At 44.3% G+C, this 26,057-nt stretch overlaps 1 protein-coding gene across 1 annotated transcript; it reads left to right on the forward strand.

Annotated features, from left to right (window-relative positions):
- The first annotated feature begins 579 nt into the window (after positions 1 to 579).
- On the forward strand, positions 580 to 25,555 carry AP-1mu (adaptor protein complex 1, mu subunit). The gene is made up of 10 exons (XM_075673173.1): positions 580 to 804; positions 1,079 to 1,133; positions 5,305 to 5,461; positions 7,932 to 7,999; positions 8,718 to 9,120; positions 12,682 to 12,824; positions 14,152 to 14,223; positions 15,583 to 15,741; positions 22,072 to 22,197; positions 25,417 to 25,555. Exons 2-10 carry the CDS (start codon positions 1,092 to 1,094, stop codon positions 25,513 to 25,515), a joined length of 1,269 nt encoding a protein of 422 aa, XP_075529288.1. The 5' UTR covers positions 580 to 804; positions 1,079 to 1,091; the 3' UTR covers positions 25,516 to 25,555.
- The last annotated feature ends 502 nt before the right edge of the window (positions 25,556 to 26,057 follow it).

The raw sequence follows: 26,057 nt of genomic DNA on the forward strand, positions 1-26,057 counted from the left end.
GCCGATCGCAGCGTCTGTATGAGCTTTCTTCCGCACCGAGACGCGAAGATATTCTTTTTTTGTTTTTTTCCACCACGCATTCCTACAGCGCGTCAGCTGATGCGTGTCGCCGCAGTTCATGTCGCCGTTCCACCATTTACGAGACACGAGCGAGACGTAGCGTCGAAACTGGAACCAGTCCACTCGTTCCACTTTTTCAGCATCGCCCACTGTGGTGTCGCCTCTTGATGGCGCTACGATCGTCATAGAGTTTTGCATTTTAGCCCCCTTACGTTAAGTAGCGCATAAGAGCAAATTATAAACGCAATAAACTGCCAGCAATGCCATACATTAGTTTTTGTATTATAGTCTGGATGCTCTGCAATGAGTAGTGAAATAAGTACCTCTGTTTGTCACCGTTGCCGCGCTGTTAAAAAAAAATAAGAAGTATTACCTTACATAAAATAATATTTTAATTATTGCAGTACACATATAAACTTCCCATAAAGGTTTGTTTTAACTAACCTAACTACGTAAAGACTGCTAAAGACCGTTCAAGAACGTTGATAACGAAACAGACAGCGTTTGAAGTCAAGTCAAGCCTCTCAGTCAAGTATCTTCCAGCGGTACTTGCCGGACTCCTTTGGCAGCGGCTGGCAGATTTCGTGGTTCCGTTAATGCCCTGTTTGAGTGTCCCGTCCGTTCTGCGTCTAGTTTTTCTGATATGAGTGCGGTTTGAGAAGCGTAGCACATATTCGGCGGGCCACCGCGAAGGGCCTGCGACCAAGGGGACCACTTGATTGCTTCCTCGGGTCATCGCCAGCGGTACGTATCGATTCCGGGGCCGGCCGTTTACGATGCTTCGTGTCTCGGCTACTCAAGGCCGCGATTTGCTGTCAGTTCCGCTCAACACAGCACCGTCAGCCGGTGTTAGTGTTCGCGCAATTAATCGCCCGGGCTAACGGTGGGAAGTTGCCCCAGGTCTGAACTCACGATTGTAGTCGCGCGACGGCGCCGGCTGTTCGCTTTCGCATTGCATTCCGTTGCACTCGGTTCTTGTTCTACATCCCATTTTCCTGTTTATCTCTCGCCGTTGCAGATAATCCGGCACCATGTCTGCTTCAGCCATTTACATACTGGACCTGAAGGGCAAGGTAAGCGCTCAGCAGCTCCTTGGTGGCGGCGTTCTCGGTGCGAGCTTTCGCTGGACCACCGCGGCAACACAGGAAGCGAGCCACTGAGGGCTTCCCTGCCCTACACTCGGGCTAGATCATCGACATCGCCAGCTGCCTGCTCTCGTCACGGCGGCAGCGTAGCGCTACGCTGTGTTGGAACGGCCGCGGCGCGATCACTTTCTGTACGCAGTGGGCGTGGTCTTGTTGAAGTATGTTCGGAACTACGTCAGACACGAACCGTATTCAGACACGTTGCTGCAGAGCCCGCCGGCGCGTATCCCTTGCCAGACAACAGCCTGAAAGCGAATAAAGCAAAAAAGGTGGAGGAAAGAAAGTGATGTAGTCGTGCTTAAAAGTGACGTTTAAGCTTAGAACAGTCAGCTAAAAAGAGATTGCACAAGTGGATGAAACCACCTCTAGGGTAACAAGCTTGGTAGTGAGTGCTTAAAAGAGTATGTTCTCTTTAAATAGACCAGTAGGTTGACTCATGTATTTCTTTTACTTGTAATAGGATCATCAAAACGAAACCTTCATGCTGTGTTAGCATTTACTTTCTAAATGTTCTTGAGGCATGCACAAGTTAGGGCCTTCCGTATGCTGTGAGCTGTTTATCAAGACGCCAGGTGTTTGGACAGGCACTGAAGAACCATTTAGTCACAGAAGAAGGGTCATAGTTCAGATGCTGTCAACAAACTCACTGCATAATATAGGGTAACAGAACAAGAACCACACTCAGTGTAGTTATTCACAAAACTCACATTGGCTGTACCTGCCTTTGTGACTCAGTGGCTGTGCTTTCTGCTGCTGAATGCCAGGTTGCGAGTTTTATACCCTGCAGCTTCGGCCACACTTCAATGATGGTGTGACGTAAAAATGCTCGTGCCGACATCTGCATGCACGTTAAAGAACTGGAAGTGGTCAAAATTATCTGTATTTCTCTGCTACAGATTCTGTCATAGTGCTTGTGATGCTTTAGAATGGTAAAACACATCAGTCACACCGACTGTGACTTTTGTTCGCAAGAATATAATGAGCTTCAAGTAGGTAAATCTCTTGTTTACCTAAGAAAGCTTCTGCTTATATTTATTGAAAGAAAGTAGATGCATGAAACAGCAGCAGTAACTGTAAACTAAGAAAGCAGGATGCGCCCACTTAACTCTTTCGTTACAGCCAGAAATGTTCTCATCGTCAGTGCGTTTATGTTTTTAACATTTTATTTCAAGACATTGTAGTTGCTACATATACTGCGATACAATATTATAGACCGATCACTGGTGTTCTGAATGGCTGTATAGCAATAATAATTTCTCAGGCAATTTTTGATAATTTTTATGAGAAACTTCAAAGAAGCACCTCAAGAAACATGAATGAAAGTGTTAGTTTGCTATTTTTAGTATAATTGTCGAGAGAATAAAAAAAAAGATCTGAAATACAAAATATGCACCTGGTTCCTTTTTCATAACTTTTGTTAGTTATAACATGCAAAAAAAATTATGAAGATAAGCTGGCATCAATATTATCCATAGTGATGCCCATCCAATGAGGAAAGCAGAAGCTTCAAAAATGTGAAAACGGGTAAGTTCTTGTACAGAGAGCATTTGTTTTTGCTCATTGCAGCCGGCACTTAATTCTTTACAGCATTCTCTAGGCTGTAGAATGTGCTAGATTACAAAGCTGGTCAAGCTTCGTTCACTGGTCTGAAATCGGGTGTGGGCTCAGCTCTTGTGTGAATGAAAACCTGACGATACGGGAAGGATTGCCCCTAATAATTTGTATGTACGCTGTCAAAGTGCTGGTGGATAAAAGCAACACACAGTGGGGCAAATAAAGGAGCACTTGATATTAGTTGAATGCAGTTATCAGAACAACAAGCACTCACGAGCACTTAGTATTGCTTGATACATCGTAAAAACAGCCTATACATCGTATCAGAAAATTGACCACCGAAAAGTAGCTTTTGTGTCTTCACTGCTGATGTCATTTAAAAATTATGTTGCCGAGTAGACGAAAGCACAAATTTTGCATTTTTTTATTGAAATATGAGGAGCACAGAACGCTAGTTTCAGCGATACCTCCAGTCGAAGTTATGTTTTTCAGAGTGCTCAATCTGCCGAAAATTGCACAAATAAAGTAAAATTGCACAGTCATGTCCATTGGTGCATGATGTTGCTAGTTAAAGAATCCCAATGGATATGTTTAAATTGCTTTCAATTTACACCAACTTGCTAAGGATTTCTTGTGAAGCATTCTTTACAAGTAGGATATTTTTTTTATAATTCTTTATTAATAAAGCTTTCATTGTAAGTTGGAATGGCAGATGCGTGACAATTGCATGTCACCTTTCTTATCCATGTAAAATACCTTCACTGTTTCACATCTAACATGGTCCTTCTTTCTAAATAAAATGATTGTTTTTCCAATTCCATTCTACTAGGGGCGACATGCTTAACTTATTGTTTCATAATGTATGGTTTTTATTTCCATGAACTCGGTTGTAGGTCTCTCCAGCCGCTTTGCACAGCTTTCGTATAAATTGGGCTAACCTAGTTTTGAAATTCTTTCCAGTGTTATGAACACATGTAACCACCACATAAATTTTCACATAGAAAGCGTACATTATTAGCTCGTTTGACCTTTATATTTAAACAGAATAAGCTGGCTCATCAACTGCGGCATTCCACCGCTAACTGCAGAGCACAGGGGATATGTGATGTGGGCGAAATGCTGAAATTTATGCGTAAAAGACGCTTTTTCTTGTTTGCAAGTGTGCTTCTCTGCATTGTGCATTTGCCAAACTAATGGTGCGGCAGCCCGTGGCACCATTAGTTATGCGGTGAAATATGACGTGTCAAGTTGTATTTCTGGTCGCTTGTGCCCGCTTTCGTCATGAGTCATGGCTACATTTTCCATGGCATTGGAGGAGCAAACTGTGTTCGTACAAGCAGATTGCAAAACATAACTGCACCGCCATTAACATGACAAACTGCCTCATGAGAAATCCAGCTTTACAATTATGGAAAGGGTCCATGGCTTATGTTGCACAAACCTGTGTGGTCAAAATTAACTTGCAACCTCTCTGAAGCACAGCATTCCTCACGTTCAAGCTGTGGCTTTGGAATGTGACTGAGAATTTGCACCTTGATGCGGAAAGTGAGTTGTGCAAAACGCAAATACACCGTTACTGGTTGAGGGATTGAACTGGACACCACTGTCATTTCAAACCAGCCACTGCACCATCTGAGCATTCCAATATGCTAACAGATGGTACAGTGAGGACAAAGCAAATGACAACTTGAAGCACTTAAGCAATAAACTCTTTTTAGCTAAAAGCTGCTTTCAGGAAGAATACAAATTTCTTAGTTTACATTAAATGGTCTGAAGTCACTGCATTAACAATGATGGGAAGAAACTTCTTTAGTGAGTTAATAAAGGTTCTGTTTGATGATTTGTTTTGTTTCATCCAAAAAGCTGGCAGTTGGACTTGTTGAAGGCTGCTGTAATAATTTTGGCTCCCTGGGTTTCTTTAACGTGTATCCAAATCTCGTTATATGAGCATTTCTGCATTCCACCCCTTTGTATATACGCTGCAATGGCTGGTAGCTAAATCTGCTAGCTATCCTGTGGCAACCAAATGCCATGGCAACTGAGACTATGCACCAGGTGCCTCTCGCTGACCCTTCGTTATTACCACTTCCTGCATATGGCTGGGAACAGTGGCTACACACTTTTGCATTTATGTCCTTTTATTAAAGCTTTATTCTTCGCAACAGGCATCATAGTCTGACAAGGATCCACAGGTGCCTAGAATTGGCTTGACAAATTTCATCTTTTCCAACCTATCCATTGCGAACAACTTCCTTATCGAATCCGACCTATTGCCCTGTTAAAATTTGCATCTGCTTTGTTTGTTTGTCTGGGTAGCCTTACAGTTAGTGATATGCTTATTTATTTTATTATTCTTGCTGTTCTTTTCATTTTGTCACACAATTTCACCTTTCCTCACTGCTCAGTTTTTATCAGTCCTGGAAGTTTATTTGTAGTTGTGATTTAGTATAAGCCATCCGATTCTTGTTCAACACACTATAGTGGGCGTGAGCCTCAGGTCTCTTGGCCAACTGTAACAACTGTTGTTGCATTCCGTTGTGCGCAGGTGCTGATATCGCGCAACTACCGCGGAGACATAGACATGACATGTATCGACAAGTTCATGACTCTGCTTATGGAGAAGGAAGAGGAAGGCTGTGTGACGCCTATCCTCCGGCACTCGGACATCGCCTTCATGTACATCAAGCACAACAACCTCTACTGTATCCTTTTCTCTGGCCACGAGGCTGGCCCCGAGAATTTCGCTGGTGCGCTCGTCTCAACTGCTGTTGCTGAAGAATTTCTTTGAAGGACAATACCCTTGACAAAAAACACACTCGTTCATCACTCTCAAATGCACAGGAAGTTCTAGGTTAGGTTGCAAAAGAGTTGTGCGTGTCATGCAGTGCATTGAACAGATAACCTGTTTTGTATTTAGGGGGACACTGAAGGAAAATATTAAGCCAAGTTAGATCGGTAGATTATTCATCAAGGAGCATATCACCGCTAGATTATTCATCTAAAAGTATGTCACCATCGTGTGTGTGCCAATGTACGACAGTTGCACGGAAAATTGCCACCAATTCCACTGCTGCTCCACGATTTTCATCGCCCGTGCCAAAGTGGACGAATTGACGTAGTCCCCACGTGACCTCCCTTTCTGCCGCTCCTTGTGAATCGGTCAGTGCTGATGTCACGTGAGAGGCACCATAGTCGAAAATAGGTGGCGCTACTTTCATTTCCCATTTTCATAACTTTCTCGCATGCAGATGCTCTGTTCTCACTACAAAGGACGAATTTATTATTGCAGAAGCCTAATCACTCAATCTAGCTCTCAACTTAATATTTTCCTTTAGGGTCCCTTTAAGCAACAACTGGTGCCAAGGGAAGGGAAGTGCAGCTGAAGGCTGCAAATGGGGATACTGATGCTACATTTCTCGAACTCGGTGCAGTGCAAACAATGCTACGGCCCACGTCAGCCAACCAGAATGAGAGAACCAGAAGAAAGGCTGGTCACTCTCTCTGCGGTGTTTACTGAATGAAAGCTTCACAAGCTTCACAGAAGGATTCATAGTGCCCTTCTCAGAACAACACCCAGCCAGTTCTTGTTGCTGATTGGCCGGCTCGAGCCCTATCCTTTGTTGCACTGGAGACGGAGTGGAGATGGATCAGTGTGGTTTGGGAAAGAAGTACTGCATTGGTTAAGTTGATGGTACGAATGCCGTAATTGAAAATCTCTTCGAGCAGCTCTTTTCCTGCAGTTGATGACAATGGCACTGAATAAGTGGAAGGTTAAATAATAAAAGAGTCTTGTACAGAAGTGTGCATGTTAGTTTTGCTTTTATGTAACAATAGTTGTCGAATGCATTGACAGCGTAAGGTCTTGCGTAAACTCCTACTGGAGGAAACTACCCGCCGTGGTTGCTTAGTGGCCATGGTGTTGGGCTGCTAAGCACGAAGTTGCAGGATTGAATCCCGGCCACTGTGACCGCATTTCGATAGGGGTGAAATGCAGACACCCATGTACTTAGATTCAGGTGCAAGTTAAAGAACCCCAGGCGGTCCAAATTTTGGATGTCTCCCACTACAGCATGCCTCATAATCAAATCATGGTTTTGGCATGTAAAACCCCATAATTTAATTTTTTAATGGAGCATCGATAAGTAAAGGTTTTCGGATTAACACCTGTTGACTTTCTGGCATGCTCTGTAACAGCTTGCTAGAGAAGACAGCAGGTGTGATGGCTGCCCACAGTTATCTGACCTACATGATGGGACATCCTGGAGGTATTTTTTGTTTTCTTTGTTATCAGTTCGTAATAAATGTAGGAAAGTACTTAGTCTCCTAATGACTGCAGATTTGTTTTAGAGAGCAGCTCTTAATGGCTCATTCCTGCAGTGAGCAGTGGTGTTGGCGTGACTGAGTGAACGAGCACAACAGCAAACGATGAAAGAGTGAACGCAGAGCAGCAGATGAAAGATGCGAGCCACGAACAGCAGACACCATTGAGAGCGGCCCCTTCAGTGACGTACGCGTGGGAAACTGGTTTCATGTGGACCTGCCCGACCGCTTAATGCGTACTCGTATCTGGTCTCAGCCAGACCGCTCATTTCGTACTATTGTCTATGTACTCGCATCAGCTCTCGCTTGTGCCTTTTTGGTTTGCTTGGTTTGGTCTCGTTCATGCTTGTTTCAATTGCCATGGTTTGCGACTGTCTTGTAATCTGATTGCATGCGTGACGTGAATCATGTAGTACTTTCTGGAAGCCAGGCGGCACCAGTGTTTGCACTGGAATCTTTATGAGTCATGTATAAAAACCGACATACTGGACCTGCAGATCAAATTTTCGACTATTGCCGACTCTGCTACATGACTCATATTTTTTGCCTCAATATATCGCTAAATGAAAACACATATAGAGCTGCGCTCAAATTTCGCATGAGGGAGTATTGTAATCATTTGTGAATTTTTGTCTAGCTGCTTCGTGCGAGGCTATCATAGACTATGAAGTGTGTGTAAGAAATATCATTTTTGCATGTGTGCTAATGCCCCATATAAGCCAACAAGTTGCCATAACGCATGCAGGCTTGATGCTCTAGCATGTTGTTATCCTGTGAAATGTGAGCTCCTCATTTGAATGTGTTAAGAAATCAAAAACCACGCTTGTGGCCCTTGACCTGGTGTTCTTTCAGTGGTGGCGACTTCGAAGAAGAACGCCAACGTCGCTCTTATATTTGCATTCCTTCATAAGATAGTTACTGTAAGTATGAATTACTCATTCAATTCACTTTAATTTTTTTTAGACTTAAAGTACAATAGCAGCAACTGTACACTTACATGGGGTGTTGAATTGAAATTTTCAAAACATAAGGTTAAAAGTTAAAGGAGGAAGATAAATGTATTTTTTATGCACTGTTATTAAGAGTGCATTCTGTGCAGATCTGCATCATCAGGCTTAATATTATTACGAAATTATCGGTAGATACCAGAGAGACGAGCCGCTGCGAGAACGACGACGAAGTGGGTCAGTGCCCTTGGTGCGAGTGAATGTCGGCCTGGCGCTCTGGCTCCAGTCCAGTGTAAATAGCCTGTAAATAGCCTCTTTCGTCTATGTCTTTGTACACGTAACAATATGAACATGCTAACAATGCTCCAAATGTGACATGCCTTGTAGTATTAGCAAGTAGTAGTATACAGTGCCTTTCTTTTTTCTTTTTGTGCTTGCATACAGAATAGAAACCAACGCCAAAATGTGCTTTTTCGCACATATTTACACATTTCTTGCATGAAATCATGTGAGAAAGTGTTGGAGAAGTACTCCTTTTCAAAGTACAATAACAGAGTGAACAATTTACCACTTGTAACATATAATTGTGTAAGCTGCTGCAGTATTGTTGGTGTTTTCTATGTCCACACTGCTTGCATTTGTGTCAAGTCTACAGCATGTAATCATATGTCTCTGCCTCTGATGCGTTCAGGTGTTCAGTGAGTACTTCAAGGAGCTGGAGGAAGAGAGCATCCGGGACAACTTTGTCATCATCTATGAGCTGCTGGACGAGCTGATGGACTTTGGCTACCCGCAGACCACCGACGGCAAAATCCTGCAGGAGTTCATCACCCAGGAGAGCCACAAGATGGAGCTGCAGCCGCGGCTGCCCATGGCTGTCACCAACGCCGTCTCCTGGCGATCGGAAGGCGTCCGCTACCGCAAGAACGAGGTCTTCCTTGACGTCATTGAGTCAGTCAACCTGCTTGCCAATGCCGGTGGCAGCGTGCTGCGAAGCGAGATTGTGGGCTGCATCAAAATGCGCGTCTACCTCTCGGGCATGCCGGAGCTTCGCCTGGGCCTCAATGACAAGGTCCTTTTTGAGAGTACAGGGCGTGAGTAGAAAGATTCTCGGCACCATCTTCTATAATTCAGATCTCTTTCTTATTTAAGACAGTGTCATTATTTGAAGAAAGCTTCTAATGCAAAGCATCTTTTGCCTCCTACCAAGCACTTTGTGGTAGGTAATTCGTCTTATTATGTTGCTTTAGAGTGCAAAAGGTAGGTTGGGGTGTGTAGGTTGCTCTCTCATCACATTCGGGGCCTTTTCATTAATAAAAGAAATGTGTGGTGGTAAGAAGCAAAAGTGATGTGAAACTATCAAATTGACCAACATCAACATCAACGCAACCAACAAAATTAGTTTGCCTTCTCTATTTTAACCCCTCAAGGGTGCTATGTGCCCAATTACGCATGCCAGAATAGTACATTATAAACAAAAGCACTGATTAAAACAATGATAATGAAAATGTCTAGCATGCATCTTGAAGCACTTTTGACTGGACCTGTGCTGCAAGTTTGAATAGTATGTGTAAAATGTTTTAGTAAGGCAAGTTTAAAGGCAGATGACTGGCTGTTCGCTCTTGTGTCAGCATGTTGTTGTGTAGTGGGTTCACTTTCCATGTTTCTGGCAATTTTTTACATTGAGCATCTTCTTCAAGTGGCTGCACATGTGCTTTTTCGGCATGCTCATATCTGATGTCCCTGCAGTGAGTTCTCGCATGAAGTGTGCATTCTGTGAATTTGACAAAACTCGTTGGAAATTCGAAAACTCTTGTCTCTCCTGCCGCTGCACACCTTTCATAATTCTCAGTATGCAAGAAATGCGGTGAAACTACATTTAAATGGGCATAATTATATGGCGTATGAGAGGGTTCAAATCTTAACATGATAAATGCTATATTAATTGCGGTGTGGTCATTACATTTGTTTTTTCTTGACCTAATTGAACAGCTACGCTTGTAACTTAGTGTTAACTTCCTTGCCCTTCAGTCCACTCCTGTTCGAAATTTCGTGTATCCAGCAGCTGAGAAGCATGTGTTCTTCTAGTACTGATGGCAGAAGCATGCATTAAATATACTACTTTAGTCACTTCGGAGAGTGGTGGTGTGGAGTTTTGGCTTGGCCTTCATATAATTCTAGGGAGTTGCTTCTAGGGAGGCACTTTATGTGGGCTACATGTGCTACAGCATGCCTGTGCTATCCAACATGGGATCATCTTGTATACGCTCGCTAGAGAGCCTTCTGGCACAAGCACTGCGGCTACGCCTTGGCTTGCCACGCTGCACGTCAACTAAGGGCACAATAGCGGAAGCACAGGCTTGTCCAATCGACATATGCAGGTCTTGTGAGCCTGTGCCGAGTCCATCTCCACCTGGTGGCCAGACACTCACACCATCCTATGTCAACACTTCCAAGAACCAACCTTGACTGTGGTTTTTCTAAAGCAATTGCATGTCACGCAAGCATTATACCTGCAAGGTTCCAGGCCACCAACATCCCCGAGACACCTCCATGGACATTGCCAAGAGCACTAGTGAGGCTTCAGATACCCGTAATTATGAAGAAATCCCATGTTTTCTCCATTGGCTTGAAACAACTCACCCTGTCCCATATATTTACATTATATAGTGGGACTGTACAAGTGTATACCGATGGTTCGGTCACGCCATCTATCACAACGGCCGCATTTGTCATCCCACAGCTTGGAATTACTCGAAGGTTTCGATTAGATCACAAATCGACATCTATGGCTGTGGAACTTGCGGGAATACGGGAGTCTGTCCGTTTTATGAGAACGCAGACACCTCATAAATAGACGGTATTGTGTGATGCCAAATCAGCGCTACAGGCACTAAAATGCTTTTTAAAGAAAGGACCATACTACCTGCTTGTGCTGGAAAATGCCGAACTTCATCACAGTGCTGAATTAAGTGGCCACGTGATCATCTTTCAATGGGTGCCTAGTCATTGTGGTGTGATTGGCAATGAACTCACTGACAGTGAGGCACGATCGGCCTTCTTTTCCTCTGATGAAGTACGGATTGCCTACACGCGACCTGACACCAACTCCATGATCAAGGCACTCATGCAGGACCTTACAAAGGCATACAGAGCCCACAATGACAACATTCCTACAGCCTACACATGATCGACCCAGACGGTAAATTCTGTTTGCCCCCGAAGCTTACACGAAGCAAAACGTCATTGTCACACAGGATTTGGCTCAGCGTTGCTTTCACTCGTCGCTACGCGCACCTCATCGGCCAATCGAACAGTCCTGATTGTGAACACTGCCAGGTGCCTGAAACACTGGAACACATACTGTGCGATTGCCCAGCATATCTGCTGGAGCGAAAAACGTTAGAAAGTTTCCTAGCCAGTGTTGGCAAGCAACCACTGTCAGAGGAAGCTATCCTCGGCCCATGGCTTGACACTGCAACTTCAGTGCGTGCAACTAAAGTGTTGTTCAAGTTTCTGTAGGACACCAAGCTCGACGAGCGGCTCTAGCAAGGCAACTGTCTCATGTACATAAGCACTCACCACTTATCTTATCATCATCATCTATCCCAGTACTTCTGTCACTCCCCTTCCCTCTTCCCCAGTGCAGAGTAGCAGGCTGGAGCGCACTGGCTCAGGTCGACCTCTCGTCTTTACTGTCAGTAAATTCTATTCTCTCTCTCTCTCTCTAGGGCGTTGCTATTCCTTAACCGTGGCCGAAACTCCAGGCACTGGTGAACTATGTCACATGAGTTTTCACTGCCATCATGGAACTCTATACCTTGTAAAAACTTCGTTCCTGTAGTACGGAGGGGTTCCCATCTTCATTGTTTGGTGGTGTGTGCACTGTGAGAAAGCAGAGCATTATGATCGTTACCACAGTCTGCATAGCATGTGGCTTTGGACATGCAGGAAAACATTGCCATGTTTATGTTGTGGTGATTATGTGCATTATGTTGTGTGGTTCTGTGCTCTTGGCAGTACTCTCAATAGTTGCTTTGCCATTGATAGTTCGGTAGCAATTAAAATATCAGTCAGCATGCTCACTTACGAGTACACCGACTCCTACTTGCTCCACACTGATTTCACAAATGTGAGATGATAGAGCATAAGCGACAAAGGGTGTGAATTGATGCGAGCTTGCACAGGAGTGAGTGCTTGTTTAATGCAAGTACGAACAAATTAGTGGGGAGCTTGCATCTATGTGAGTAGGAACGTGACTGACAGTTGGCAAAGTGTGAGTGGACATGAATGTGTATGTGAGTGCCGGTGAGTGGGAGGGCATGTGAGTAGGAGTGTGAATGGCTGCTGGTAAGTTTGAAAGGAAACAGCTATAAACACGAGCGAGTGCTAGTGAATATGAGTGGGCGTAAGTAGAAATGGCAGTGAGCAGAAGGGTGCAATTGAGTACACTGCCTGCCAAGACATCGGTTAGTGAGTATCCACCTATTCTGCCTACCTATGGTCAGCAGTATAAATAGTACTGTCGATAGTTCTGAGTCAATAGAACCCAACTGATCAGGCCAAGTAAACAGCTTGCTGTGAGACTGTAGCAGTAGTGGTCTAATTAAGCTGTGCTCTCCGGCAATTGCAAAAGACTCGCTTCATCTGCCCAGGGGGCAAGAGCAAGTCGGTGGAGCTGGAAGATGTCAAGTTCCACCAGTGCGTGCGACTGTCACGCTTTGAGAACGACCGCACCATCTCCTTCATTCCACCGGACGGCGAGTTCGAGCTCATGTCGTACCGGCTCAACACCCATGTGAGTCATTCATCCATCTGTTCAGCGGGGCTTGAAAGGGATGCTAAAAGGTAACGTTGAGTTAATCTAGATTTGGAGATTACTTTTGGAGTATACTTGATATGTAACGGCATCATTCCGATGGAGGTGGAATGCAAAAACAGTCACATTTTTGGCACATATCTTTAACTAGTCTCACTAAAAGGTACTGCATTGAATTAGTTGTTGGGCTATTGGGGAATTGAGGCTCCATGGCGTATTTACTGGGTGAACAGCTATACAGTAAAGAAATAAAAATGAGGCAAAAATTTACAATCAATGCTTCTTTAATAGATGTGGACATCCAGCCTTTGTTGGCATAACATTCTAAGGATCAGTTAGGCGCATGTGTGTGTTAGCACCCAGCTCAGCTGCAGGAAGTGCGTGGTTTGATACCCACCGCTGGGCACCCACCAGTTTATAAGACAAGTAGTACAAGCTATCCCCAGCTAGGCCTCTGGCTTTCCAGTGGTGCAATACTTGGGAGAGATTCATACAGACCGCTATGCTAGCTGTGATAAAAACAAGACAAACAAAACACCAAAACAACTCGGAAAGGAATCTGCCACTCCCGTGCCGCCCACTTCCCTATGGGTGGGTTTCCTTTCCATCCGTTTGGGGCTTCCATAGTTGCCGGTCACAAGGCCGAGAGTGCGCTTGTACCTGTTTTACCATTAGGACCTTGCAGCAACAATCATCTGCCTCCCACAACAGTGGCAGAAGCTTGACTATTTCACCAAAGCTGTGGTGTGAGAAGGGATATTCAGAGACTTTCACATGTCTCTGTAGGGCCCCCTTTTAAGGTGAGAACCCACATAAACAATTGAGTGCCAGGTCGGAGTACATCTCTACCCACTAGAAAAAGAAATGGGTTTCCGGCAGCATAAGGATTCAAGCCTAGTATCGCCTGCATACGAGGCAGATGCTCTACCATTTCACTACTGCTGCGGTTCGTGCTTGTGTGTGTCTTTTTTCATGTCCATTCACTTCTTTAACTTGTTCACTGTGACATGGGTCACGGGTGGGTCACGGCGGTGCATGGCTTTCCTGTAGCGCTCAAGCGACGTCATTGCTAGAAATTACTGGAGAAGAAGAAAACTTGTTGCTTCTGGTTTGATGCGCCCTAGCCCATCTCTTTGCACCTTGAGCACAGCTCCCTGTTGACTCACCAGTGGGTCATAACGCACAGGAATCGAGACTTTCACAAGGTCCTGTAGCAGTGAATGCGTTAGGCAATTTTCGCGGCAAATGTTGTGCAACGCGTCACTTTGTCCTGTGCTTAGCCTGCCCGTGTTGTATGGACGTCCAGGTGAAACCGCTCATCTGGATCGAGTCTGTGATCGAACGCCACGCCCATAGCCGAGTGGAGTACATGGTCAAGGTTGGTATGCTGTTTCTGCCTCCTCATTACCAGCGTTATAGTAATAGCACATTTTTGCTACGTCCAGCAAATGTTAGATTAGCGATGTTTACGGGCACCCTGCGAAGTGCCTCAGTCGCTACAGGACTACGCTGCTGAGCACAAGGTCACAGTTTCAGTTGCTGGCTTCAGCAGCGGCATTTGAATGAAAAGGGAACACAACACTGCTGGTGCTTCGAGATTACAAGTATACTTAAAAAAGCGCATTATTTGGCGATCTGTAGGCAGGTCTGTGACTGTACAAAAAAAATTGTTTTGCTGTTAACGGCTATGGTTAGCTTGTTTATAAGACATGGTCATGAGTCTAAATTGCTGGCAAACAGCAAAGGAAGGCACCAATTAATTTCTCATGGCCTGACATACAGCACTAATACACCCAGTACTACTGTGTGATACTTCTCATATTTTTCCGTGTTCACATACTGTTTGATGCCTGCTGTTGAAAAAAAGTGTTCCCGGTCTGCCACCGTTGCTGTGAGTGGTACGGGCTAACACGCCCAGATTCGGATCTTGTGTGCCTACCCAAATACCCGAGAAAGTAGACTGGGGAAAGTCACTTCTGTAGCTCAATTCGTAGAGCACCACGTGTACATTGCACAGGTGGGTATGACTCCTGCCAACAGAAAGCTGTCTTTTCGTACACTTTCATTTCCCATTTACTTAGTATTTCTATATTTCAAATTGAAAAGCATGGTTAAATATCGCCTGTGCTTTCCAAAGCTTCAGTGTCTGTTGTCTTCATGCCATCATTGTAATTAAATAGTTAGGCTCGTGTGAATATTAATATTTTCGAATAATCTATAGAATATTATTTTATTCAATATTTGCTTCAGATTGAATTGGAATAGTATTAGGAATATTTTAATTATTTGAAACAAACAAACATCAATTTTAAATAATGTTCAATGAACAGTTTCAATTTTGGTGAACCAATCACCTTGCCATTGACCCGGTTTCTAGACAAAACAAGCCAGAGACGAAGCCACCATGCCACTGACCGAGCTTTCTGATTATCTAAGTTTCGAATAAGTGGTGTTCAAAACATGGCCTCTTAGTTGACCAGAATAATTTGACTAGAGTTACTGTTCGCTTCAAATACAAATCAAACTTGAAATTTTCTGTTTGACCATCCCTATTAAAAGTTGAGCCCCTCAATTTCTCTTATTCTTCATTGTTTACGTGCACTGTTTCTTCAGCAGGCCCATATTATATGGCTGTCATGAGTTTAGAATATTTTGCTTCATATTTATAATTATTTATGTTCTCTCTGAGGCATGACATAACCGCGGCTAACGCCTTGGTCGGTCTTCAACTGTGCAGGCTAAGAGTCAATTCAAGCGGCGGTCTACTGCTAACAACGTGGAGATTGTGATCCCGGTGCCACACGACGCAGACACGCCCAAGTTCAAGACAACCGTGGGCAATGTAAAATATGCACCCGAGCAAAACGCTGTCATCTGGAGCGTCAAGTCCTTTCCCGTATGTACCTTTTCTGAACTTCTAAGTATAGTAGAGTTCCGTTAATTCGGCTCTGGTTAATTCGATCCCAGCTGGCACCCGTGCATTTATGTGGGCCAAAACTTTTGTTATTTTGATCCTAAAATTGACCTTCGCCAGATAATTGCAGGATACTATTGTAGGATACAGTATTGTAGGATACTGACTGCCATTGAGCAACACATATCCGGCTCGTGCATTTATGTGGGCCAAAACATTTGTTATTTTGATCCTAAAATTGACCTTCGCCGGATAATTGCAGGATACTATTGTAGGATACAGTATTGTAGGATACGGACCGCCATTGAGCAACACATATCCGACTCTTGCCCATTTTTCTTGCTAAAAAATCGGTTGTGCGTAAGATTTGTGCATTGTTTAGGAGCTTTTAGGAACATCCTGCATCGAAGGTCCTGAACAACACCTCAGGCTTGGTGAAACAATGCAGTCAGCAAATACTAGCATACGCTGCTGTGAACACCTTCAGCCACATTTTGTACATTCGCCAACCGTTTATTCGGACCTCACGGGGACTGTGGAAATGTCCGAATAAACAGGTGTCCGAAAAAGCAGATTAAGGAAAAAAAAAGAGAAATGCTTTATTTCCACACAATTATTTGGGCTCGGCAGTAGGCTTGAAGAAATTGTGAATGCGCCGTTGCACGTTGTTCCGTTTACGCGCAATCAGATAAGCCTGAATCTCGGAGAGGGTCGTATGGTCACTGTAGGCTGCTGAAAGCACAGTCACTGCTTGTACATGCTCCGCATGTGACGGCAGCGCAGCATATGATGCGTCATTTTCAGGCTCGAAGTCATCGTCCGGCGGTGCAGCAGAAACCTGACGAATGATCTCGCCGTTGTCGAGTTTTGCACATGTCAGTACAGCAGCATCAGCACCTGTGAAACCGTCAAATAAGACGGTGTCCCGCATTGCAATGCAACCACTGCTCAAGTCTCAGCAGAAGATTTTCGGCGTCACTAGGGAGCACGTCGGAAGGCGACAAATCCTAGGCCTCCAGGCATCCGCTTGCCGGCATTCCCCAGCACAGTCTGCGCGGGCACTGTTGGCGCCATTAGACACTTGATGCGATGTTTCTGTATGCCACATTGCATCACTGCAACCTCAACACAGCACATAAAGCAAACATCATCATGCCGGCACGCCGACACCAGTCGCACAAACGAAAAATGTGGCCTATTCGCAGCGTCGTGCATGAAGAAAGAAACAAATCAGCTGCTGGACTGTCTTGACATGGCTTACTAAGCTGAGACCAGAACTGCTGTAGCTACGAACCAGGCAGAAACGATGATGATGAGCGGGGATTTGCAGTAGCGCCACTTCATGGGGCAGCAAGGAAGCTCCGTTCAAGACAAAAATGGCATTCAGCAAGTCGGACCATGCACAGGTCAGACTCTGTGCATGGTGCTCTCAATCGAGTTGGCTTAAGGAGTGACCAAAAAATCAGACGAGAGCTTGCAAGGTGTTCGAACTTTCGGCAGTTGTTATACATTATGGTCTATGGGGAGAATGGCGGTGCCGCGAAGCAGACCGAATAATCGAGCATGTCCGAATTTTTGGAGTCCGAAAAATCAATCGGCGACTGTAGTCATGCACAATAAGTAGAGCTCACAAACGGAATGTGAAGTCGCCTTTCCCTCAAATACTCTCTTTTCAAACAAGGCCTTCTCCTCACCTGCTTTGAGGCTGTGGGCAGCTTGTATACGTCGTCATATGCAAGGTCTTCATAGACAGCTTCTATTGGCTGATAAGCCGACATCAGTCAAGAATGACGTTTGGATCAGTCTGCTTCTTTCTACTAATACTGTGTATATTTATTGACACAGTTGAACAAACAGGCTAAAGTAAGCGAAAATCTTCTGATGAATTTCGATAAAAATTACGTACTTCCGGAAGAAGCCAACTCTCGCATTTTGCCACCCTGCTTATCAGTGTCATAGCCTTTTGGTCTCATTGATTTTGATTAGTTTTGAACACTCGGCTAGTTTCAAATCATGTGAAACTTAAGGTCATACAATGCGTACACTTGCCAGTGCGCGCTCACTTCTGGCCGCCCCTGGTTGGACGCCTTGGCAGCGATCGCTTTGTAGTGACCTATTGACAGCACTTGACAATGCATTCTTGCAGATAAACATAAATACTTTAGAAAATCGATGGGAAAACGACGCTGCGGTAGCTCAATTGGTAAGAGCATCGCACCGTATGCGAAAACGTGGGTTTGTGCCCCACCCGTGGCCATTTGTTCTTTTTGTCCACTGCAACCCGATAATGCAACCCATTGATTTATCGATTCGTTAATTCAATTAATAAGTACAAGTAATTTCCCTATGCTGCCCTTGACATCTTTGTTTGTTGGCTTCTTATGATTTGTTTTTGCTGCAAAGTATTTCTAACATAGCCTAGTTTAACTTCAACTGCCATTTCTCGACTTCGATAAAACATATTTCAGGACCCCTTTAATTTCTATGTTAGTTTCCTACTTTGGACACACAGAAAGAGGGTGCACATTTGGTTCAGGGGTGTGTTAGAATCTGGAAAATACTGCCAAATGAATCAGCAGCATGTTTGGTGTTTTTCTGCATCTTGTTTAATTCGGCGCCCCGGATAATTAGATCGAATTTGATCTAATTATCAGATCGAAGTAATGAAAGTCGACTGTTTGGGCAGCTACCTGTCCACCCACTGTGATTGTACCCACATGAAATAGGATTGGCGTAGGCTATGCCACAATCCAAGGAAAGAGAAGCGTAGCAGGAGACGGCATAAAGTTAGGTGGGCGGACGAGATTAAGAAGTTTGCAGGGACAACATGGCCACAACCAGTACATGACCGGGGTAGTTGGAGAAGTATGGGAGAGGCCTTCGCCCTGCAGTGGGCGTAACCAGGCTGATGATGATGATGATGATGATGATGATGCCACAATCGCATAAAACGAATTTTGAGCTGTTTCAGCTGTGCCTAAATAGACAGAGTGTACCAACCAGGCGACATGAATAGCCTCCTTTTTCACATTTGAAGCCATGCTGCATTTAAAGTGCGTTTTGAACGACTCGCAACTATGATGAAGTCTCAGTAATTCGAAATCTCTTGATCCGTATGGACGGCTAATTCAAAATGGTCTGTTTGTCCGGGCAAAGATCACAGGTCTCTGAATAGGGAAAAACTGTCACAAATTCGAATTCCTAGAACCACGCTATGGCTATTTCAAACCAAATTTCTCTGCTCTCATGGACCGACCGCCTTTTGGACAAATGTGGGCCAAAGGCCAAAGTTTAAATTGAGCCTTTTAGCTTCGTGTTATGCATTAGGCCCATAGTGCATGCAGTGCGTCTCCACGAAACTGGTGTAAAGTGCTCCGTGAGCAGCATTTTAGCATACTGTCATTGCATTCCAGGCTTGAGCGAGTAAGCAAATTAACAATCCAGTAAAGAGGTCGGCTTTTAAGACATTCTGTATCACCAGCAAATGACCAGTGCTAAAGTCTGTAGCATTATCTGATGGGCACATACTAGTCCACAGGTCACACTAATGTGATTATCCTTCCCTTTGCATTCCCTGCTTGAATTACCTGCACTTGCCCATATTGGATCCTTAATTACTGAGACAATGCTTCCAAAAATATACGTGGTAAGGCACTAGGTCTTTGTGATGGTACAGTCGCTGACCAGTAATTCGGACAGATTCAAGGAAATTCAGACACATTGCAGCACACGGCTTGAGAATTCGGACTTTGTGTTGCTTCACCTACATGACCGCATGCCAGTTCGGCCATTAAGTTGACCAAGTTGACCATTAAGTTGAAAAGCAATATTTTGATACGTTGTCAGTGCCGCTTTGATCCCGAAAGGGACAGTCTCCCCACTCAATCTAGTCATAGCCGACTCCGCCCAAACGACAGCGCAAACCAACCCAAGACGCTACAAGTTGTGAAGGACTGCATTAGAGTGCAGTAGAATAGACTGCATTCGTGGTCTATCGCATAAGTTCCACAAATCCATGTTTCTTCCTTTACATGTTAAGCTTCGGTTTGAGTGACTTCGTTGATTGCTATTACAAATTTTTATCGGTCATAATCATCAAGCAGCTTTAAATGGCGGTAGCTCCATTCTCGATGTCTCCATGAAGAGGGCGGCGATTGAGTGAGGGAACTATCGGGCAGTGGTTGTTTCGAAGAAACCTGCAACTGCAGTCATATGGCTATCACAGCATGGCCTGTCTCAGTTTAAGTTGTAGGAGATGGGGTTTGGTGCATTTGGAGACCCTAGTTTCATCTGTCTGTAGCGACAGCCATGACAATAGTTAAAATACACACTGACCAGGTTGCACGCAAGCATATGTGCACGTGCACAGCAACTCATTGACAAGCTTTTCTGGCTGTTTGTGAAATATGGACTTCTGGCAAAATTTGACATTTCAGACTGTGTTTATGCAGACTTTTAGGCGGTCTTCACCGACTCCAAATTATTGAGCGGTGTTGCAACTTGGGGTAACGTTTAGGCTAGGGATCCTCCTGGCACAGGGATGAGTATGTTAGGGAGTAGGAGTGAAAGATAAAGGGTTCATTTCACATTACTTACACTGGCTCCAGATGTGGAAGTCCACTCCATGTAGGAGCTCTTTAAATGTCTGAGCTCACTACGTCGTGTCTGAGCACATGTCAGCACATGTCATGACACACACTGCACCAAGGGTGCCCGCTTTTAAAACAGTAGTCTTCCCTAGGACTAGGGAATCTGATGACTTGGTCTCGGCCAATCCCAATCGTCAAATCGTTCACAAACTCCCTTCCACGGTGTTGCGCCGTTCAGCTGGATTCTACTTCCAATGTTGCGTGATCACCCTCGCATACGAGGCAATCATGTGGCAATTTGGGAAACCAAAGTCGACGCAGTTCCCATGGAAGTCTTCGACGTTTGCCCCCCTTGCATCAATTAGTGGGCTTCTTACAAAGGTCAAGTTGTAAGGGTCAGGAGACGGGCCTTCACGGTAGTTACCGCTTCACAGAGGGTTGTGGTTGTTGTCACCTTGAAGTGAGCTCCTTTGTTTGCATGTCACAGTCTATGTCAGGCCCCATTGCTGTCTAGACAGGTGCTGATGAAGTGACTGCCTTGTAGGCAGTACCTAAGGAACGTCTATTGCTGTTTTGAGAAGTAACAGCAGCGACTGTGTTTTACCGTGCACATTATTGAGCAGAATATTCAAAGGGGTTCTCCATTGTTCAAACTCTGTCTGTTTTATTCTAATAATTTTTCATTCTCCTTAGAGTTCAAATGAATTAGGTTCCACTGCGGTTTATTTGTGGCGCTCTCCAGGAGTTGAGGATTCACACTGTAAATGAGGACTGACAGCCGCCTAACCCTTTATTGATGAGTGTTGCCTACAGGCAACATACCAGAGAGAGAGCATAAACTTTTATTTTCAAATCAGCAAGACTTGAGTCTGGCGTCCTTTTAGTGCGTCTGGGCACCTGCTGCGGACGCAGTTCCACGGTGGATGCCCATACCATACCAGAAAAAAATTTGTTTCTTGCAGAGTTTCAGTATCGAGTGTGAAGTATCTGACTAAATGTCTTCCGGCAACACTGAATGACAGGCAGCAAGCGTCATTTGTTGGTTTGGAGCAGAACACTGGATGAGGAAGAAAGTCTGGCATGCTACTGACTGTCTTTTGAAAGCAAGGTCGGAAGAGACGCACCAATGCAAGATGTCCAGCTGCACTGGTGTCGCACATGTGATGTTTTTCCATCCAATCTCAATTCCATTAACTTATCCATTTCTTTAATTCAGTTAGTACAAGTAATCTCCCCTGTGTTGTCCTTGGTGTCTGTTTGGTGGCTTCTTATGACATGTGATGTAAAGCAAATGAAATGTGCACCTATGGCTCACATGTGATAACTGTCTACACAAATTGAACACTGAGCATTTGGTGGCTTGGGGTGAAGCCCACTTCCAGTTTCTTGCCTGGGGCTTTACTCCTATTGGTGAAAAAATTTCCGCAAGATATTTTCTTGATGTGTTTTGCATTCAGATACAAAATAAAATATTTAGGGGTCATTTATATGTATTGTCTTTAAAAGCCAGGAAACTGAGATGCAGTATCTTTTTCAGTACTTGTTTATGGGTGGGAAGCCTTAATTTCATAAGTCCTATTGCAGCGTAGAGCTGAGAGGCTCGCTCAGGTTTCTCTCTGCATTGAGCTTGGAGTTAGCCTTTCTATGCATGCTGCCACACTCTCCACCTGGCTGGAGGAAAGGGCAGCTCAGTAAGTGTTCTCGTCGCCCCCCCCACTTGCAGGGTGGCAAGGAGTACCTCATGCGGGCGCACTTTGGCCTCCCCAGCGTCGAGAGCGAGGAGACGGAAGGGCGCGCACCAATCCAGGTCAAGTTTGAGATACCCTACTTCACCACCTCCGGTATTCAGGTCAGCACCCATCGTTTTCTTTGGCTGCTTGTTGTTCTTCGGCTTATGTGTGCGCACACTTATGTGCACATTGCACCTGCGACAATAGCCCAGCAGTGGCTGTGGTATTGCACCACTGAGCTCTAAGTCACGGGCTCGATCCCAGCCACATCGGCCGCATTCTGATGGTGGTGGAATGCAAAAACGCCTGTGCATCGTGCGTTGAGTGCACGTTAAAGAAGCCCAGCTGGCTGAAATAATCCATGGTCCCCAGCTGCGGTGTATCTCATAATTAGATTGTGGTTTTGGCAAATAAAACCTCACAGTTTAAATTTGTTCTTTGATGTGCTCCTTGTACCAAGTGTCTTGCTGCGCCTGCTACATTGCTAATAACTATTCAATCAAGTGCGTTGGTACTATGTGCCGACAGCTTTGTGTGTGGTGTGTGTGTGTGTTTATTTGCTCATTTCCTCGGATCATTTACAGTCGTTAATTTCATTATCAAATGTTGGGTAAGCGCTGGCAATAAAAAATGAAGAAAATTCAGAAACACCTTTTGTAGAAAGAGTTGATTAAGCATTGCTCTGCAAGTGCTCTGGGAATGAAAAAGGAAGGACCCATGAGAAAGACGAATATGAGTGCCCCTTAGGGGCTGTTGATAATCGGGGGGATGTGTTGAAAAACATAGCTTTTTTCACTGCATTTACAGAAACCAGATCACTGCATGTATACCGAGTGGCTCAAATCTCGCACGAACGTCATAAAGAGTTTGAGAAAGACATCTTACTCCCACAGAAATAAACAGTCTTTTTCATTACTTTTCCACGAAAGATGCTTCCGAAATAGTTGCATTCTGCTAGCGCTCTTACTTGTGTGTCTATCTTTTTTTGTTGTTATCTTTGTCTCTGTAGTTCAGCTGAGGTCCCTGTATTCATTTTGAACACCTGAGGGTCTCTAGTACTATGCACCCAAAGATCAGTGCAGTAGTGCATTTGCATTCCAACCTCGTTGGAGTGTAGTTGCCAGGGACAGGATTGAAATCCACAATTTTGCTCACAAGGGTCGAACGTCACGAGACAGCGTTTCCCGTTAATACAAACACCCCACATGGTCTACATTAACCTGAGCTCTTCGTTGCAGTGTGTATTAGGAGGTTCAGTCAAACCTCGTTACAGCAAACATGAATACTACACCAAATGCGTGGCTATTCTGAACTGTCACTGAAAGTTTATAGAATTCACATGCAATTAAGAGTCATTATTGTGAGCTCGCGTGAGTGCATTACTGGTATACCATCAAGCCTGCTTAATATAATCGCGATAGTTCCATGTAAGGTGGTCACTTGGCACCGCCACCTGCAGTAGTTTGCTCGCGTCATCAATTCACTTTGCGCTGCCGTCCGCAGCAGTTCATGTCACCGCAGCGCTGTCGTTTATACCGGTTAGATCACGTTTCAGAACATTGATAGAGACACAGGGGTGCGTGGAGATGAGCAAGTGGCACAAGGCTCCTGCGTAATTAGACAACTCTCAGAGGAGTGTCCGCATGAATGTTTTTCACTTCACGTGCCCTCTCTTTTTGCCAAATCTTAGTTATAAGCATTTTTTAAAACGCTTCAAAAACTACTTAGATGTTTCAGAAATGCTTGCCATATCTGCCCGCACCTTGATTTGGTAGAGTAAAAAATATTGAATGCACTAAAACTCATCATTATTTGATGCAGTGAAAGCAATCTCTACTGAAAAATAAAACAGCCCACGTGTGCCACTATTAAAAGAGATATCGAGGGGAATAATAAATTACTAAAATGAATTACCAAAATACCAAAAGGCTGCTCATACGATCGGAAGATGCTTGATAAGTCAGAAGTGACACAAAGACCTACTACGGGTGCTGATTTGAAGCTCCTGGACTAACTTGCCGTGACGTCATGGATTTTCGCAGTGCTTGCTCAGACATAGTTCAATTTTTTGCTAGACGGTGGACTTCATTTTATTCTAAAGGAACCAGAGATGGAACAGAGCAAATTTCAAGAATTTCTCCTACTCCACAATGACCCAAACATGCAAAAATACTTTGAAATTTTGTGATGTTCATACTTGTGTACCAGCACTTGGGTTTCAAAGCAAAAATAGAGAAAATGAGAGCGTAGCATTGATTTTCTCATTTAATAACCAACCTGTTACCTCGGAATGAACGAAAGTAGAGTTTAAAAAATACTTTATAATTCTAGACTGATATTCTGTTTTGCTTTTAGATGCTGAAGTTTAACAAGAGCTAGAAATCTCACATTATGTCTGTGCAAGCACGGTACTAAAGGGTTTTAGAGGAGGGGCTCCAATCGTTTGGGGCCTCAAAGAAATAGCGTCAAAGCCACTGCACATGCGCGAGGTGCAAACTGTGTTTGGTTTTTGTGTCGCGGACTCTATTTCACTGATTTAGCGGGAGACCCAAAAGCTTTGCTTCAACAAACATGACGGCACCCATCGAAGCGGCAGCTCTACCCTAGCACCAAACTGGGTTCGATTCGTGCTAATGCGTGAAGTTCACAAGCTAGGAGAAGTGACTGTTGTTATAGCTTTGTCTCAACTAGCGTGTGTTATGAAGATTGATTCATTAGACACCGCTGATTCCGAATTAGATCGTCGATTTCATGGCTCGTAGGCCTGACACGGCTTAGCTTGGCCAGTGAAGGCACCTAAAGTTGGTTACTCAAAACTAAGCACAACAAATTGCTTGCTGCTAGTAGAACAACCTCTAAATTGTAAATTAACGCGGAAGCTCAAGTGTCAAAATCACTCTTATCATAAAATGGTGTACTTTATTTAATTATTTATGATAGCTTTCCTTTGATATTGTAATGGCCCTGCAAGCGCAAGACGCTATCCGCAAACACAAACCGCTATTCTAAAACTCTTTCCTGCATGCCCCAAAGCTAACACCCACAGAGCTCTCTGGGGCCCCAAACTTTCAGGGCCCCTAATCTAAAACTCTGCTATCCATTAATGAACAGCAACACCTTACAGGCAACACATGTGTTTTAGATGTTTGTGTCATCCTTTATCTTTGTAGTACTTCTATAATGGTTGCTGCATGCATCACATGATGACTGTTTTTTTACTTCATTTTCCGCTCTTTATAGCTCAAAATATGCACTTCACATTTGATTTATGGCACTATGATGATGTTTGCCTGTAACATTAAACAAAACGAAGATCTGACCTGCTGTTCTTTCTCCAGGTGCGCTACCTGAAGATTATAGAGAAGAGTGGCTACCAGGCGTTGCCCTGGGTTCGCTACATCACACAAAATGGAGACTACCAGCTTCGCACCAACTGAACACTGGTAGACAATAAAACGCAGTCAGTTAACCATGCAACTACTTGGACTATGTCTGGTCCATTGGCTGATTTGCCTATACATATGGCATTTACAAGCACACTATGTAGTGTCTTGACATCCACGATTCCCAAGAATGACCCCGTGTGCTTGCCAAGGATGAAAACCCTTATGACCTAAATTTGCAATGCCACATTATGATATGGGCTTATAATCTGGTATTCCAGTTAGGATTTCATCTGATGTCGTAAGACCACTGATTTGGGGCATGTGTGTGTGTGTGCCAGCCAGGGTTCATGCAGGTCCTTGAAACCCTTGAGAATCCTTGAACTTGAAAAGATTGTTTTCAAGGCCTTGAAAGTCCTGGAATTTTCGCAGATCCTTGAAAATCCTTGATTTTCCTAAATTCTTATTTTTAATAAACTTCCAGTGATTGTGTTCGATAAAATTGCAACCCACCTGAATTCCCGCTGCGATTTTGTTAAAAATAGGGTGTAAGTTTCATACAAAGTCAAGTAAGCACATGTCTAGCGGACGCTCGT

Source organism: Dermacentor variabilis, chromosome 10 (genome assembly GCF_050947875.1).
Source record: "Dermacentor variabilis isolate Ectoservices chromosome 10, ASM5094787v1, whole genome shotgun sequence".
Lineage (NCBI taxonomy): Eukaryota > Metazoa > Arthropoda > Arachnida > Ixodida > Ixodidae > Dermacentor > Dermacentor variabilis.

Excerpts from the sequence above, each read along its gene's own strand:
- AP-1mu (XM_075673173.1), top strand. The coding sequence starts at position 1,092 with ATGTCTGCTTCAGCCATTTACATACTGGACCTGAAGGGCAAG. Across the intron at positions 1,134-5,304 it reads TACTGGACCTGAAGGGCAAG|GTGCTGATATCGCGCAACTA; the intron begins GTAAGCGCTCAG and ends CGTTGTGCGCAG. Across the intron at positions 22,198-25,416 it reads TCACCACCTCCGGTATTCAG|GTGCGCTACCTGAAGATTAT; the intron begins GTCAGCACCCAT and ends TTCTTTCTCCAG.